At 44.3% G+C, this 14,497-nt stretch overlaps 1 protein-coding gene across 2 annotated transcripts in view; it reads right to left on the bottom strand.

Annotated features, from left to right (window-relative positions):
• The window catches only part of KCND3 (potassium voltage-gated channel subfamily D member 3), a 100,577-nt gene that overhangs the window by 16,867 nt on the left and 69,213 nt on the right, over positions 1-14,497 (bottom strand). For both annotated transcript variants that reach the window (XM_068419364.1, XM_068419365.1), the window contains exon 2: positions 10,934-11,096. In XM_068419364.1, the coding sequence (XP_068275465.1) occupies positions 10,934-11,096 (163 nt within the window). The remainder of the gene's footprint in view (positions 1-10,933; positions 11,097-14,497) is intronic.

Below are 14,497 nucleotides of genomic sequence, written 5' to 3'. Positions count from 1 at the left end.
TTTCTCAAAGGGAATGACAAAGAAGGAAGAACAGCCTATCTTCATCTTTTAGCTGCTTTGGAGAAGTGCAAAGAGCAGGAGTTGCTGGCTAGGAAAAATGCTTACCAGATGGCAGGCCCAGGAAACAGCTAATTATTATTTATTGATGATTTTAATCTAGTTCTTATGGAAATAATGTTCACTCTTGATTTATGTGATATAATAAACTATTAAGTTACAACCTATGACATAATTTCATATTAGCCAGACTCTGCAGGTTTCCAGATCTTCCGTGCTTTTGAGCAAGGAGATGACTGGAGCACGTGTATGGCAGGTACTACATGTACAGGTCCTGTGTCTGCTCCTGCTCCCTCTTCGGGCTGGAGCTGTTATTAGCATTATCCTTCACAGAATGCTTGAGGCTGGAAGGGACCTCCAGAGGTCATCTGGTCCAACCCCCCGGCTCAAGCAGGGACACCTAGACCCAGTTGCCCAGGACTCTGTCCAGATGGCTTTTGAATATCTGCAAGGATGGAAACTCCACAACCTCCCTGGGCAACCTGTGCCAGTGCTCGGTCACCCTCACACTGAAAAAGTGTTTCCTGATGTTCAGATGGAGCCTCCCATGTTCCAGTTTGTGCCCATCACCTCTGGTCCTGTCGCTGGGCACCACTGAAAAGAGCCTGGCTCTGTCCTCTTTGCACCCTTCCTTCAGGTATTTGTATATATTAATGAGATCCCTCTGAGCCTTCTCTTCTTTAGGCTGAACAGTCCCAGCTCTCACAGCCTTTCCTCACATGAGAGATGCTCCAGTCCATATCCTATCTGACTTGATCTGCTAAAACCACACTGAGAGCACTCCTGGCAGAAAGTGCAGCTACACTAGATAATTAACAGTGCTTCGTGTTTTTTTTCCCTAAAACAACTAATAGTTGAATATGAGTAGAACTATGGCTGACTGCTTCAGTGAGTCCAGTGGTGCAGGTGTACACCACTGGTCTTTTAAGGCTGAAATGAAGCTGTTCTCAAAAGTAATTAACAGAATATTTTGATCTGATTTTTATTTCCAAGGTGAAATACCACAGCCATTCAGTAAGTGCTCAATTTTCTTGCATATCTCTGCATCTGTGGCTAGTTTGGGTCTGGACTTGGATTCTAGATGGAAAGAACATGGTTGATTTTAGGCTATGGAAAAGAGAACAAGCAGATTGTACGTTTAAACAGGAGTTTCTGCAGACTTAACAACAGGGCTTAGAGCATGGAATGACAAAAAAGTATTTTCTTGTAGTTGTGTTCTCACCTTCCAAAAATGATCTTGTGTGTGGTACCTTTGACTAATTTTAGCATAAAATTGAGAAAGGAATTCAGCAGAGACTTCAATTTGTACTTCTGAGTGGGAACTCAGTGCACATATGTAACTTGGAAAGGGAATGGATGTAACCTTCATCTGGTAGAAAATAGCTTAGTTCCCTGGCCTGTTGTGGTAGTTCTTCCTTGCCAAGCAGAAAATGGAAAATTCTTCATTTTTAAAAAGCATTCAGAGATAATAGTGGACAAGAAATTAAATGAGTCTACTGTCTGTGGAGTGCCTTCCTCAATAAAATCAGGCAACACTGATCATCTGCCCTACTTAGGGCTCTGGGAAGCTGCTATGCCATCTCTAACAAAGCCTGGAAGCAGGCTGGCCTGCCAAATTTGGACTCGGGGTCATTACATGTGTTTGAACGCTGAGAGAAATAATGGCTGTTTAAAAAGCAAATGGCCCATATAATAAGTACTAGTTGTTATTCTGCTAGCCACGGTTCCATCTGGCTGCTGTAACAGGCAGGCAGGGGAGTTACAGCAGTGTTGGAAAAGTTAGTTTCTGCAGATTGTCTTCTGTCACTTTAACCTTTTTTTCCCTAAGAAACAAAGTATGCACATTTGGACTTTTCTTCCTCTCAAATCTTTGTTGCAAACAGCTTTTGAGCCAAGTTTAAATACTCTGTCATTTTTGCTTTGGGGGAGATGTGGTAGAGCTGCGTATGGAAATCAGATAGTGTAGAACTCATTATATTCCTATATAATTTGATAGAACCACTTACAGTCAGACCTTGATCTTATTTTGGGCCTCTTCATTACTTTCCAGAGATGAAAGATTCCCCTCCTCTCCTCTGCGGCTCTCCTTTTAATCCTACCTTACCCTTGGCGCCATTAAAGCAACAGAACATCATTTCAAATGCACTGTATCATTTCATCTTATCCAACGCTGAAGAACATGATGTTCGATCTATTTATAGAACAATGCACAGAATATGGAGTTTAATGGATCTCGGCGTCTCTACTAGTCCTGGCTGATTAAACACAGAACTTTGGGGAAAAAAAAAATGTGTCGTAATATGCGAAACTTAGAGAAATGCAGGAGGGTCAGGAAGCCTGTGGAGCACTGAGGCCAGTCCTCTCCTATTGCAGACTTCATTTTGTACACTTTCATCTTGAACTTAACAAGCTCTGGCTTAAACTTAGTGAAGCCCTTACTCCTACTGGCATTTATTTTAGAACTTCATTCTTCTATTTAGAAATTTTCGTCCGATTTCCAGCCTGCATGTTATTTGCTGCCAATTTTACTCAGTTGTCATTGTATTGACGTTTTCTTTTTACATAGACCATTCCCTTCCTGGTGTTTGCATTCTACAGGGAAGAATAGAATAAAATTCATTTTTTTAGAGATTGACAATTATCACTGTATTCCTTTGCTTTACATGTAGGAAGTAAGCTTTTTTGGAGGCCATGTCATATTTTTATCCTCTGTAGGTACGCTGCTTATTTCTAATACCTTTTTTTAGTTATCCATCTATCCATCCACCCAGTAAGGGTTACAGTCAGACCTCGATCTCTGTAAGAACTGACCTTATGGACAGTTTTTCCTTGATTGAAATGTATGGTATACACAGTTACTGCATCTTGGCTGAAATTCAAAGCTTCCTCTCTGCTGCAGTTCCCACGCTACTAGTCCAGCTGACTGACAAAGCCAGCTCTCATCACTTCTTAAGTTTGCCTCTTAAAATAGTAATAAAAGAAATTCCTACATGTACTTTTTTGTATTCTTAATGCTGCAACAGATTTTAGAGCTTGGGTCAAAATCACTCCAGGGATGCACGGGCAGAGAGGTGCCGTGCCAATTGGAGTGGGAATCTGGTATAGTTTGTTAGAGTTAGAAGTGAAGTAGGATGGGGTGTAAATTAGGGTGTCAGAATTTGTCTAGAAACGTATTACTTAATAAACCTCTTCTCAAGAAAAGATCCTCATGTTTTTCTGCATCATTAATAGAGACGTTGCTGTTTTCCATTGTTCTAAAATAAGGTTCTGTGTTTCACTGAAAGCAAAGTGGGACGAGCATCTGTCTGCCTGTGATTTATCTGTCTGTCTGTATTTCCAGATCTCGCTTCTATAACATCTTTCACACAGCTCACACCCCTAATTAATAGCTATAAAGTATTCAGAGGATGGAGAAATTAACAGAATTTGATCTAGTGTCACATGCTGACTTACTAGACCTGATATATGAACACTAATTGATGGTGTGGAGGCCTGTGGTTAGCTGCAGAAAATGAAGGTAATAGCTTCATACAGCACTGCTCGCACCTTCCCCGGGAGGGCAGTGAGAATGAGGGGGAAGGGGAGCTACAAAACCTTTGTATCAAACTCCAGAAAAACTAAGCTAATTTGTAAAACTTGTGCCCTTCGTTCTCCCCCGTGGAATGAAGCCCACGGGGCAGAGATGACGGCGGGGCTGTTCTCCTGCTCGCTGGCAGTGAGAGCACGTGCCGTCCCCGATGGGCAGGTGCCCACTGGCAGCAAGGTGAGCAAACAGGGTTAAGCGTCAGTGTGGGCACCGCTGTTGCTGCAGGTGGGGTAGGGCCAGGAGCTGTGCTCCATCCCATTCTCTGTGCTACAAGCTTTCAGCATTAATTGAGAGGAGCATTGCTTGCGGGCAAACAGAAATTGCTTGGAAGTCGTCAGATGGCAGTAAAGTTGCTGGGTGCTGCAATTAGCTTTACTACTGAGGCTGCTCCTAGTTGTTCCTCTTGCTCCTGGGGTCTCTGGGGACAAATCTCTTGCATTTCTAGGGGAAAAAAAAAAATCTCACAAACCCATCCCGTGGTTCTGTTTGATAGGTGAAGGCTCTTAGAGTAACGCGTGTCTCGGCTCACGTCCTCACGCCGGCAGCCACAACACGTTGGCTGCGTGCCCTGCTTCGGCAGCTGCGCGGGAGCTGCCCGCCTGGCGCGCGGTCCGGGCGCGGGAGCCTCCGGCTCGGCAGCAGAGAGCTGCGAGTCGTCATGGCTACGCGCTGCTCTGGCCCTCGCTTGTGCATTCCAGCATCGCTGCGCTAGGATGGCTCCTGATTGTCCTGACTCCATCGCTAACGAAGCTGGTGTTCATATATGGACAGAAATGCACTGGCGCCGGGGTACCGGAGCTCGAGGACAATGTGTAGGATTGCTCTTTGTTATTGTATTTGTTCGGAGCTAATGCTGAGCTGGTCTAAATGGCTGCGCTCGCATGGAGAGCAGGTGGCTGAATTACCAGCAGGCAGCGGTCTGCATAGCAAACAGGAGAGCTCTGCTGTGCTGTGACAAAGAGGAGGGATGAGGAACCGTTTCCCATGGAGCAATTTGTCTGGTGGATTGAACTGCCTTTTCTTCCTGCACAGTACTCGCAGGCAGACTCTGATTTCCCCATATAGGTATTTTTTGAAAATTGTCTGTAAGTTTTATGCACGCTCTTGATTCCCTCGCCTGCTTGTGATCCATTCTCTGCCAGCATTTGCTGTTACTCTGACTGCTGCCCGTGACTGGTCAGGAAGGCATGTGCTGTCGTTTCTGCTGCCTTGTTTGGTGAGTCAGCACGAAGGGCTAGTGCAAAAGCTCAGGCAGATGAATTTGAAATTCTGGGTATGAATAGTATTACCATAAGATGGTTTCACTTTATAACCTTGTACATGTACATGAGCTAACTGCAAGAATCCTCCAAGCCAAGAAAAGAAGTGGATTTATCCCAGTTCCACGCATGAAAAACTTGAGTCACAGAGAGGGAAGTATGGAAGGGCGATGCGGCTGCAGCATCGGAGTTTGTCAAAACAGTGAGACCAGCTGTAGTGGAGAGACAAAAAGAGGAGAGCAGGGTCCTGCGTGTGCCCGGAGAGGGCCTGCCTTGTGCTGGTTTAGAGCCCGATGCGATGCTGAAGTTATCAGCAGTCGCTGTTTGTTGGGATTTTCATGACCTTCAAACAACAAAGGCTTGTTCTGAGTCAGACTTTGCAGACCACTGCTTCTGGGTGGAGTGGGAGGAGTGGAGTAATGAGATTCTAGGACTTCTCGAGTTTGGCTGTATGAGACATCTGGCAGTGTGGAAGCAGGGAAATTCCGCAGTGGCCCTTGAGAGAGGTGCTGGTACACTGCAGAGTGTTCCCATCCACGTGACGTGTGATTAGAGGACCTGGAGACCTGCATTGCCATCCCAGCCCCACACGTGTCAGCAACAAACATTATTCTTCATCTGCGTATCGCTGTCATAGTGCAAATTAGTAACTGCAATAAGCTTTACTACTGTTTACACCCACTTTTAGTTATCTCTTTTCCTGACTCAGTGGATATATCCATATCCATTAATCTAGACATAACCACATATTGCAGTTGGCGCAGGGGTGTTTGAGCTGTACTCAGTAAGGAGGCTGGGAACTGCATGGGAACTAAACGCACCCAGCCCACTCGATTCTGTATTACTTGGGCAGAGTGGTAAAATAACTAATTGATAAAGGCAACAGCAAAGAATCTGATTGCTTGAACCTAGTTCCAAAGTAGGATAGGGCTTCCCAGCATTTTTTGACTGAACGTTTTGCATGCAGGTCTCCTTGACAAGGCAATTTCAGCTTGCACTTATTTAGACATCTGGGATGAAGCGGGCAACGTCAGCCGTTACAAATCCTACCAACTGTGCTACATAATGGAGCCATCTGGACAGAGGCTGCCACACACAACCGACCTGCCAACAGGTGGGGAGAGGGGACCCCCTCGTGCTGAGATGCCCAAGGAGAGACCCCCAGGATGGATTAGACAGGTTCTTACTCATTGAGGGCTGTTATCTTGTTACGACTGACACATGATGTGAAAGGGCCTCAAGGCGTGAAACAAATGTAGAGTGGCTTCTGGATATGTGTGGAAATTATTTCATCTGGGCATTGGGCCACTATTGACAACAGGCTTAATGTTTAGATGTATGGGCTTGCTTCGGAGGCTGAACCTATAAGCTCTAGCTCACTGATTTCAATCCTTCCTTTCAGAGGAGACATCTAGTCTTATGCAATTTGGGACCCAGGGAATTTGAACTAGCTGAACTGATGGAAAATGCCATTTTGCTTTCCTGGATGATATGAAAGAAAAGAGGAAGGATTCCTGGTTGGTTTATTTGTTTGTTTTGGTTTTTTCCTCCTGAACTGTATAAGGGGATGTGACAAACACCAAACAGGAGGAAGAGAGAGGTACCTACCCCAGCAAAAATGAAATAGCTTTTTATAAAAAATAATTTGAAAAGCTTTTTTCCCCATCAAAAACTGTTAAATATCAACAACAGCGAACACATATTCCACACAGATTCATTGTGGTTGAAAAAACCAAGTTTTTTAAATGTCAGCCAGCTCCAGTTTTAACCTTATTGTTTCTCTCTCTCCTTAAGTTCCCAACCCCATCCCCTGCTGGGAACTGAGTCATGTTCTGTTGCTGAGCTCTCCTTAGACAGCTCACAGCTTTGCTCCAGTCACTTTTTCTGGCCGTTCTGTTCCATGCTCTGAAGTTCACTAACCCACCCCCAAAATCTAGGGTGTCAGCTGAAAAACAACATTTCAAAGCTGACTCCCCTGCTCTGTAGCAAATCAATTATTATAATGGCCTCATTATTGACAGGTGTGTGGGCTGTCTTTCTCATGGGTACAATGGTGACATGAATCTAGCATTAAGCATTCTTTTCATCACCATCTTCCCTCTTCATCTGCTCTGCTGACTGCAGTCCTGTTCTCTGTGCCTCTTGGAGCGACGTCTGGGTCTGGAACAGGCTGTTTCCAACGTGCCTCTCATGGAACAATCAGAAAGACGTTTATGTCCTTACTCTTCCTTCCTTTTGGCTTAAGCCCCTTTTAAGCATCTCCATAGTTACCTCTTTGTCCGTCTGCAGAGTCATAACTGCCTGTGTGCAACCATCTCGTGAGTAGCTCTCGCTGTCTGGAGTAACCTTCCTCCACCTACTTCCTCTCATCGGCTTCCATCTGAAAAGCTACGGCTTCTCCCATGCCTCTTCATTCCTTTCTTCTGCTGACGTTGGCTCTGAGATTGAATGCTTTAATTCATCCACCAGGCAATGTGTCCACTTCTCTGCTTCACCTAGTTTATACCATCTCCTCTTTGATAGCCTGCGTCACAGTTTTCAGTTCTATATGATAGTTTTATGTGAGAGCGGCTCTGCAAAATGATTTTGTCCTGGGTAGTCCTTTCCTTGCCTAAATCGGGGTGATTGGTTCTTTCCTGGAAACTTATAGACTTCTCATTTCATCCTCCAGGCTATTTCAAGGCTTTTGCTGTACATTGCTTGTTCTCCTAGGGTCGAAGGCCACCGGATAATAAATGAAGTGAATTGAACAGACTAAGAAGCTGTAGTCCTCTAAAGCATATTTACTACAGATGTGAAACCAAGCACTGTGATTACTAAACTTTTATATTCATATACGACAGTTTCAGTTTAGCTCCTGTGTAATGCACCACTTAAACCGTGCTAATCCCTCTGAGATTATCAGCCATTTCAGTATCTTGGCTCGTTTAGGAAATCTAACTGTTAAACGATAAATGCACTTTAAACAGGGTTTTTTTCACAGCATCTGAGCATGTACATTTGTCCCTCCTCTGTCGTGCAGATGTGAGGAGACATACTTCATTGTGTGAGGGGCTCCCTTCTGAACACTTGTTTTCCTCCAACATGAGCAGATCTCAACAACTCAGTTGGCTAAATTTTAGCCCTAGGGGGGCTGGCTTGGGGTTGTCTTCACTAAGTCGAACTTCTAAACAATGAACTGTTTTACTTTTTCTGCTGCTGCTAAAGGAGCAGCATCTCAGTAGCTGGTAGTAGCTGCCTCTGCTTTCTCTTTCTAGGGTTGAGAAGTGGGAGGTGTAGTCCTCAAACCACCACCAGATACTTGTCTCCTTCTTCTTCACGTTGCATCTATGCTGCAAACTGAACACAGCAAGAGACAGACTCCAGCATTATCTGAATTACAAAGTCATTCTATTGTCAAGCCTTTTAAGTGTCAAATTCTCTTTTAAAACCAAAGGCTGTGACATTCACTAAAGAACAGCATTGTTTCAAAGTCAGGAAAGTCTATTCTTAGCACATCAGTCAAAAAGAAAAAAAAAAAGTCTTTGGGGAAAAAAAAGAAAAACAATTTTACCAAAATGAACCTTGTCAGAAATGATCAGTTCATCTTCCATCCAGACTGACCTGGTCCTTGAATCAAGCCAGAGGACAAAATTTGATGACACAGCACAATAAATTAAGATTGCCAGATCTCCTCTTAATTAATTCTCTTGCAGTGCAGTTTTGGCAAAGAATAATTTATCTTCAAGGTGATTCAATCACTGGTAGTTTGGTTTTGGGTTGTTTTGTTTTGTTTTTTTTTCTCCTTTTTAAGGAATATTTCTCCTCAGTTAGTTGAAGAATAGATGCTGACGAGTAACAGCCACCTCCTGGTATTTTATTCATGCTATTTAAATGCCTCTGCCTGCTAGACCAGGGCCTCCTCAACAGTTAAGAGACAAAGTTAAGACTGAGCACATCATAACGCAGATGGACATCGGGGCTGTGCTGCATTTTCCTCTTCTCTGAGTGCTGCCCCTCAGACACCCCCACTGTTCTGGAGAGCCCGGGTTTCCTCACAGCCCGACCTTCAAATCTGTGAATGTCACATCCAGCCACTTTGACACACGTACAGTACTTTTGTCTTTATTTCTCATTGGAAATCTTCAGTCTGAGTTCATAAAAATAAATAAATATGGTCTATAGCTTAATCTTGAAACTTACTTGTACATTATAAAAGTCACAATTCTTGAGCTAAATAGAACTTCTTCTAAAGCATTTTTACTAATACATACCCTACAAATTATTTACTCTTCAATTAAAAGAGAAAAATAATTTATTTAGCACACTAGAAACTTAGGAAAGATGTCTGTCTTATTTCTTCAAAGCTGTATCCTCTGAACTCTGCTGATAAAGAGCTGCTACTGGTCAGCTCTTCATATTCAAGGACTGAGAGAGTGCAAAGAGCTTTCTCCAACCTTCTTGAAACAGCCATGCAAATGTCTTTGTATCTTTAATTAGACTGGGACAGAATTTTAGCTATTACTAAAACTCTCCTATTCCTGAAGAAGGGATTCACTGCACTGGAGGATGATGCTGGAACAAGTTTGCTATCAAAGCAGATTCCTAACGTCCCTGTGTATGTCCTGACCGTCCCCAGAGAGACTGTCATTAATGTGCTTGTCTCTTCTGTTCTCGTTAGTATTCATGCAGTGATGATCATGTGAAAATTACTCACACTTCTGACTTGAGAAAACTTTCTTAGCCCAGAAATTCATCCAATATCAAGGGAATTAGAAATTCAGATGGGGGCAATTATATGCTGTGTGTGTCAATACAGCAAAGCTCATAAAAGCTGCAGTCACTCACATCGGCATTAAAGGTGGTGGTCCATTTCCTTGTCACCAAGGGGATCACAGTCCAACAAATAAAGGAAAAGGTGAATCAGGAAGAGAACCTTCAGTGTGCTGCCTGGAGAGAAGGGCAGCCTTATCCGACAGCACAGACCTGGAGTCGGTTCTGGAGCTTCTTTGTGTTGTGATCCATGGTTATGCACAAATCGTATTTGTCGTGCCTGTTTATGTGCTGCCTGGGCTGTACGGTAACGCAGGTGCTGTCTCTCACTGTGTTTATGTGCCATTTCAGTAGAACAAGTGCTTTCTCTCAAAGTCATCAGTTATTTAAATGGGCTATTGCACACTGTCCCCTTAACAAACCTGTATGCGAGTGCTCCACTCCTTCCCGTGCTCTGACACCCAGCACGTTCCTGTTCAAGTTAAACCCAGATGCCTTATGCCTGGGTGCAGCCTCACGTTAGGCAACCCACTCTGCAAATCGTTAAATGAATGTAATTATCCGTACTGGTTCCCCACTGTCCAGCTGCTGGTGAACAGTGTGTGGTACTGCGTGGACTTCTATTGTGATACCTTCAGATTTTTTTAATCTATATTGCGTTGTGGGACTAATCAGATAAACAAGTCTCCCTCAGAAACCCCTCCCAAAATCATTGCAGTTTGATGTTTCACAATGCCTAACCTGATGCAGGTACGTGTGAAACCCAGCAGTGACTTATGGAGACTGCAACTCATTCCTGCATGGTTCTGTCTCTTGCGACTCTCCTTATGTGTTTTGACTGCCAAATTTTTTAGTTTTGTAGGTCTTGTATCTCAGCTCTCTGCCTTCAGCTCCCTGAGATGCAAGAAGTAGGCACGGCCCAGATGCTTGCCTGAAGCAGAAATAGCATATCTTTCTACTACTGTTCTCCATCGGTCCCCTGAGTCTCAAATTTCTGGCAGACAGTGTTCCATTGGGAGGAAAAAAAACCCCAGACCTTTCGTTTGCAGTTGTTGTAGAAACCTGATTCTGGATTTGGTGTAATTTAGCAGACTGAAATAGAGATATAATAAATCTGTTATACTTTCTCAGTGAATCAGTAAGCTTATGCTGGTAAAAACTGCTCAGATTTTTGACTAGTCCCTAATCCCCGGACACTTCCAGGGGCTTTTGTGTGTTCCCAGTGCTTGGTCTGTGTTACAGTCTGCGGCTTCGAGGGGTGTGTGTGCTGACCGCTTACCTTCTGCGCCCTCCGCTTGTCGGCCCGCTGGTTCTGGTGGTAAATTCGGCTGAAGTTGGAAACAATGACTGGAACCGGCAGAGCAATGACCAGCACCCCGCTCAGGGAGCAAATGGAGCCAAATATCTTCCCGGCAATTGTCTTGGGCACCATGTCACCATAACTAGAGGGGGAAAAAAGAAAAGGGGAAGCCCCTCCTTCAGACAAGTGCAACGGCACCAAAAGCCTTTCCAGGTTCCCTGAGCGCGCAGCAGCGCGAGTGCCCAGGCCAGACCCTGAAGCTTAGAGCTCCACCATGAAAGCAGCAGTTCATGGGGTGCTGTTGTCCTAGAGATGACAGTTTGCGCTGCGCTTTAGCAACGAGTTAAGCTAAACCAAAGAAAGGCACTTTTGTTGCAGAATAGATGTGCCGGTTCAGGCAGCTGCTGAGTACATTAAATTCACGTCCTCGCTCATTTAGTACCTACCTCTCTGTGTAGATGAGCCCTAACAAACTTAAAACTGTATGTCTGCTTGTGAGCAGGTTCATATATTTTCATTCCCGTGTATCCAGGTGCAAATGAGGACTGATTTGCACTTCCATATCAAAACCCAGCAGTTTCTTTGCCATCTGTGCTGTCAGAAAGTTGGGGTTTGTTCAAAGTCTGGATTCAGTAAAGGGTGAATTCTCAGGAATATGAGACCAGCTGAAAAATGTTCAAACAAGCCTCTGCTCTGGGTTTGACCTGGCAATCTTCATTAATGATTGTAATTTGTATGTTAAATAATACTAGCAGAACTGAGATGGTATAATCAATTTTATGCAGATGGAAGATGATGCTGGTTTATGTTCTGTGGGTTCCACACGACAGGAGCCACTATTCTGTTGAGTGCTTGTTTGCTGTTTGTGTTTATACCTTGCATATTTATAACCGATACAGTGCCAAATAATCTCAAATATTGGATTTCAGTTAGTACTAATTGGGCATTTTAAACCCAAAACTTCTTTTCCCCAGATCAGAATGAGAGAACTCAACTTTCCCATTAATTTGTTTAGTAAAAGGCAACTTGTCACCTAAAAAATTTCTTCCACGGAAAGTGCATTTTAAGTAATTCATCAATAATCTCATTAGAGCAACAGGAAGATAGAAGAGTTAGGTAATGATTAATGATCAGAGGGTCTGACGGAATGTTTGAGCCTGTAATAAAACAACAGGAGGCTGCGAATTTGGTGGACTTTTAATGTGACCTCTAGTAAATCACTTCAGCTTTCTGTACCTCGGTTCCCCACTTATGAAATGGCAGTTGGTGACTTATCCCTTGCCTGTTTGGTTGAGTAGGTGCTGGGTTCTTCAGAGCAGGAGCTGCCCGGTGTTCTGAATAAACCCAGCACCCAGCAGTGACCCTGGAGTGCTGCTGCCTTACGAACATCAATCGTGCAAGGCACTTGCCCAGAACTCCGCAGTAAACCCAGCCTGTACGTGGCTCCGTGCTTGTCCAGAGAGAAGTGCTGAGCATTGGCTGGGTTAGATGTGGAACATGCCTAGAGATAAACATCTTTTCTATTTATTTTGCCAAGTATCCGGTTAGATGGCAACAGATTCAGCCAGTTTTCAGTTGCTGAATTCATTGCTCCGCTTCCTGGCTGTGCTAGGTGAGAGAGACCTGCTGCCAGGGCTGATTCTGGAGCCTCTGCGCATGTATCCCATGTTCCCAGTGACATGGCTTCGCTCTGTCCCCTTTTCTCCTGGTGTCCCTTCAAAGCCCCATGTCCTACCAAGGAAACACTGAACACCGAGACTCTTACTCACTGTATGCATAATGTAAAGTTCAAGTAAAGCCTTAAACAGACAAACCAGGAGTAAAACAAAATAGGAAATTACTTTTAAGTGGTCACTATTTAGACAGGAAAAGACTGTGAATGCAGAATTTCAACTTTTTTTTTTTTAATTTGTAGCGTGACTTCTGTGTTCTTTGGATATAAAGGGGTCATATGTCACTCACCCTAATTAGCAGCCGTTAGCCTTGACAGCATAATGCGCTGTTTTTCTCTCTGTCAGTACAGAAAATGTTATCAAGTAGAGGTCACTGCTTCCAAGCTCTGGTTTTAGCAGCAGAGGTGTCTGGACACTGCTTAGCTCCCCAGCTGGAGACAGCAATAAATAAGGTGCTGAACAGCTCATCAAATGACTCACGCTAAAAATAGACTCTCAGCAGCGTCTCTGATGATCCTATCTCTGTGCAACATTCACAGCCCTGGAAATAGGGAATTGTAGTCAAAAAACTGGAAGATGCTATGGCATAAGGACATCAGAAGGTGCCACAGCAATAACAACTCTGTGGGGACAGTGAAACAGCTTTTCAGAGGATGCTCGTTCCCAGCAGCTTTTTTACGTGCCAACTTTTCAGGCAGTATAAGGTGTGCACCTGGGGAGGGGCTTATGGTTCATAAACTACCCTTGTTGCATAGCTGTTGTCTGCATTGGTTCCTCTAGATGCAGAGGAGATCCAAGTGCAGTTGAAAATTGATGAACTTGTATCCCAGCACCTTCCTTCTTACCAGTGAAAGACCTGTCTTTGGACAGAGCATCCCACAGCCCTTCTCTGGAGCTGGGCAGGGAGGGCCATCGAGCCCCGCAGAGCAGCACGCTCGGGGAGTGCTGGTGCACGCTCGGGGAGTGCTGGTGCACGCTCAGGGGGTGCTGGTGCACGCTCCCGAGCCCCCAGATGTTTGGGTAAGGTCACGGAGCCGACACAAGAGCGTGGGGACAGCTGGCTCCTGGAGCGGAGGGTCAGGAGAGGGCTGTGCTTTTCCTGGGCGCTGTGCTGAAGCGATCAAAGGACATTTCCTGCCCAGTGGCACAAAACCTTGTGGTTTTCACACCCAGCCTGTGAAAGCTGAAATATCTCGTGGAGGATGGAAACGGAAACAATGCTGCTTCAAATGATTTAGTATTTCTACCTCGTGCTGGCGTGAGCAGCTCTTTGAGAGCTAATTTATCTCTCTAACCTTTTGCCCGGCACAGAAGAGTCAAAAGAAGATTTCACTCTAGCCTGTAAGCTTTTGCTTTTAGAACAATAAGGACAGAATAATAACATTGTGTACCATACAGTAGAATATGAATTTGAAAACCTTTTGCATGAAAGAGAGAATAAAGCATGGAATTAGCACGTAGCTTTCCAGGTGCAAGAGATCCTTTTTATACTGTAAGTAAATTGCTGTGCAATGTTTTGATTTGCACGAAGGAGAAGAAAAATGTCTAAAATTCAGCTAGAATGTTTCAGCTGCCTTGCAAGGCTGCGTATGTTGCCTTTGACAGCTCAGAGGAGCTCATGTCCCTCCGTTTAATAGGTACAAGTCCAATGTAATCATGCTAATGCTGCTTTGAACCTCCAGTGAAATAATGATCGTGTCACTTCCAATGACACAATGAAAACAAAAGCAAATATTACTCATTCCTTTCTTGGTTTCGCACATGACGGATGAACAGGGAATTCACAGCTCTGGTACGAGGGCTGGGGGCAGTTAGATCTTTTGTTCAGGGTGTAACTCATGGCTCCCCTGCCACATTGGCTGTTTCATCC

This window comes from Nyctibius grandis, chromosome 27, assembly GCF_013368605.1.
Source record: "Nyctibius grandis isolate bNycGra1 chromosome 27, bNycGra1.pri, whole genome shotgun sequence".
NCBI lineage: Eukaryota > Metazoa > Chordata > Aves > Nyctibiiformes > Nyctibiidae > Nyctibius > Nyctibius grandis.
The sequence above is the reverse complement of the archived record's forward strand: the minus strand, read 5'-3'. Positions and strand labels throughout refer to the sequence as shown.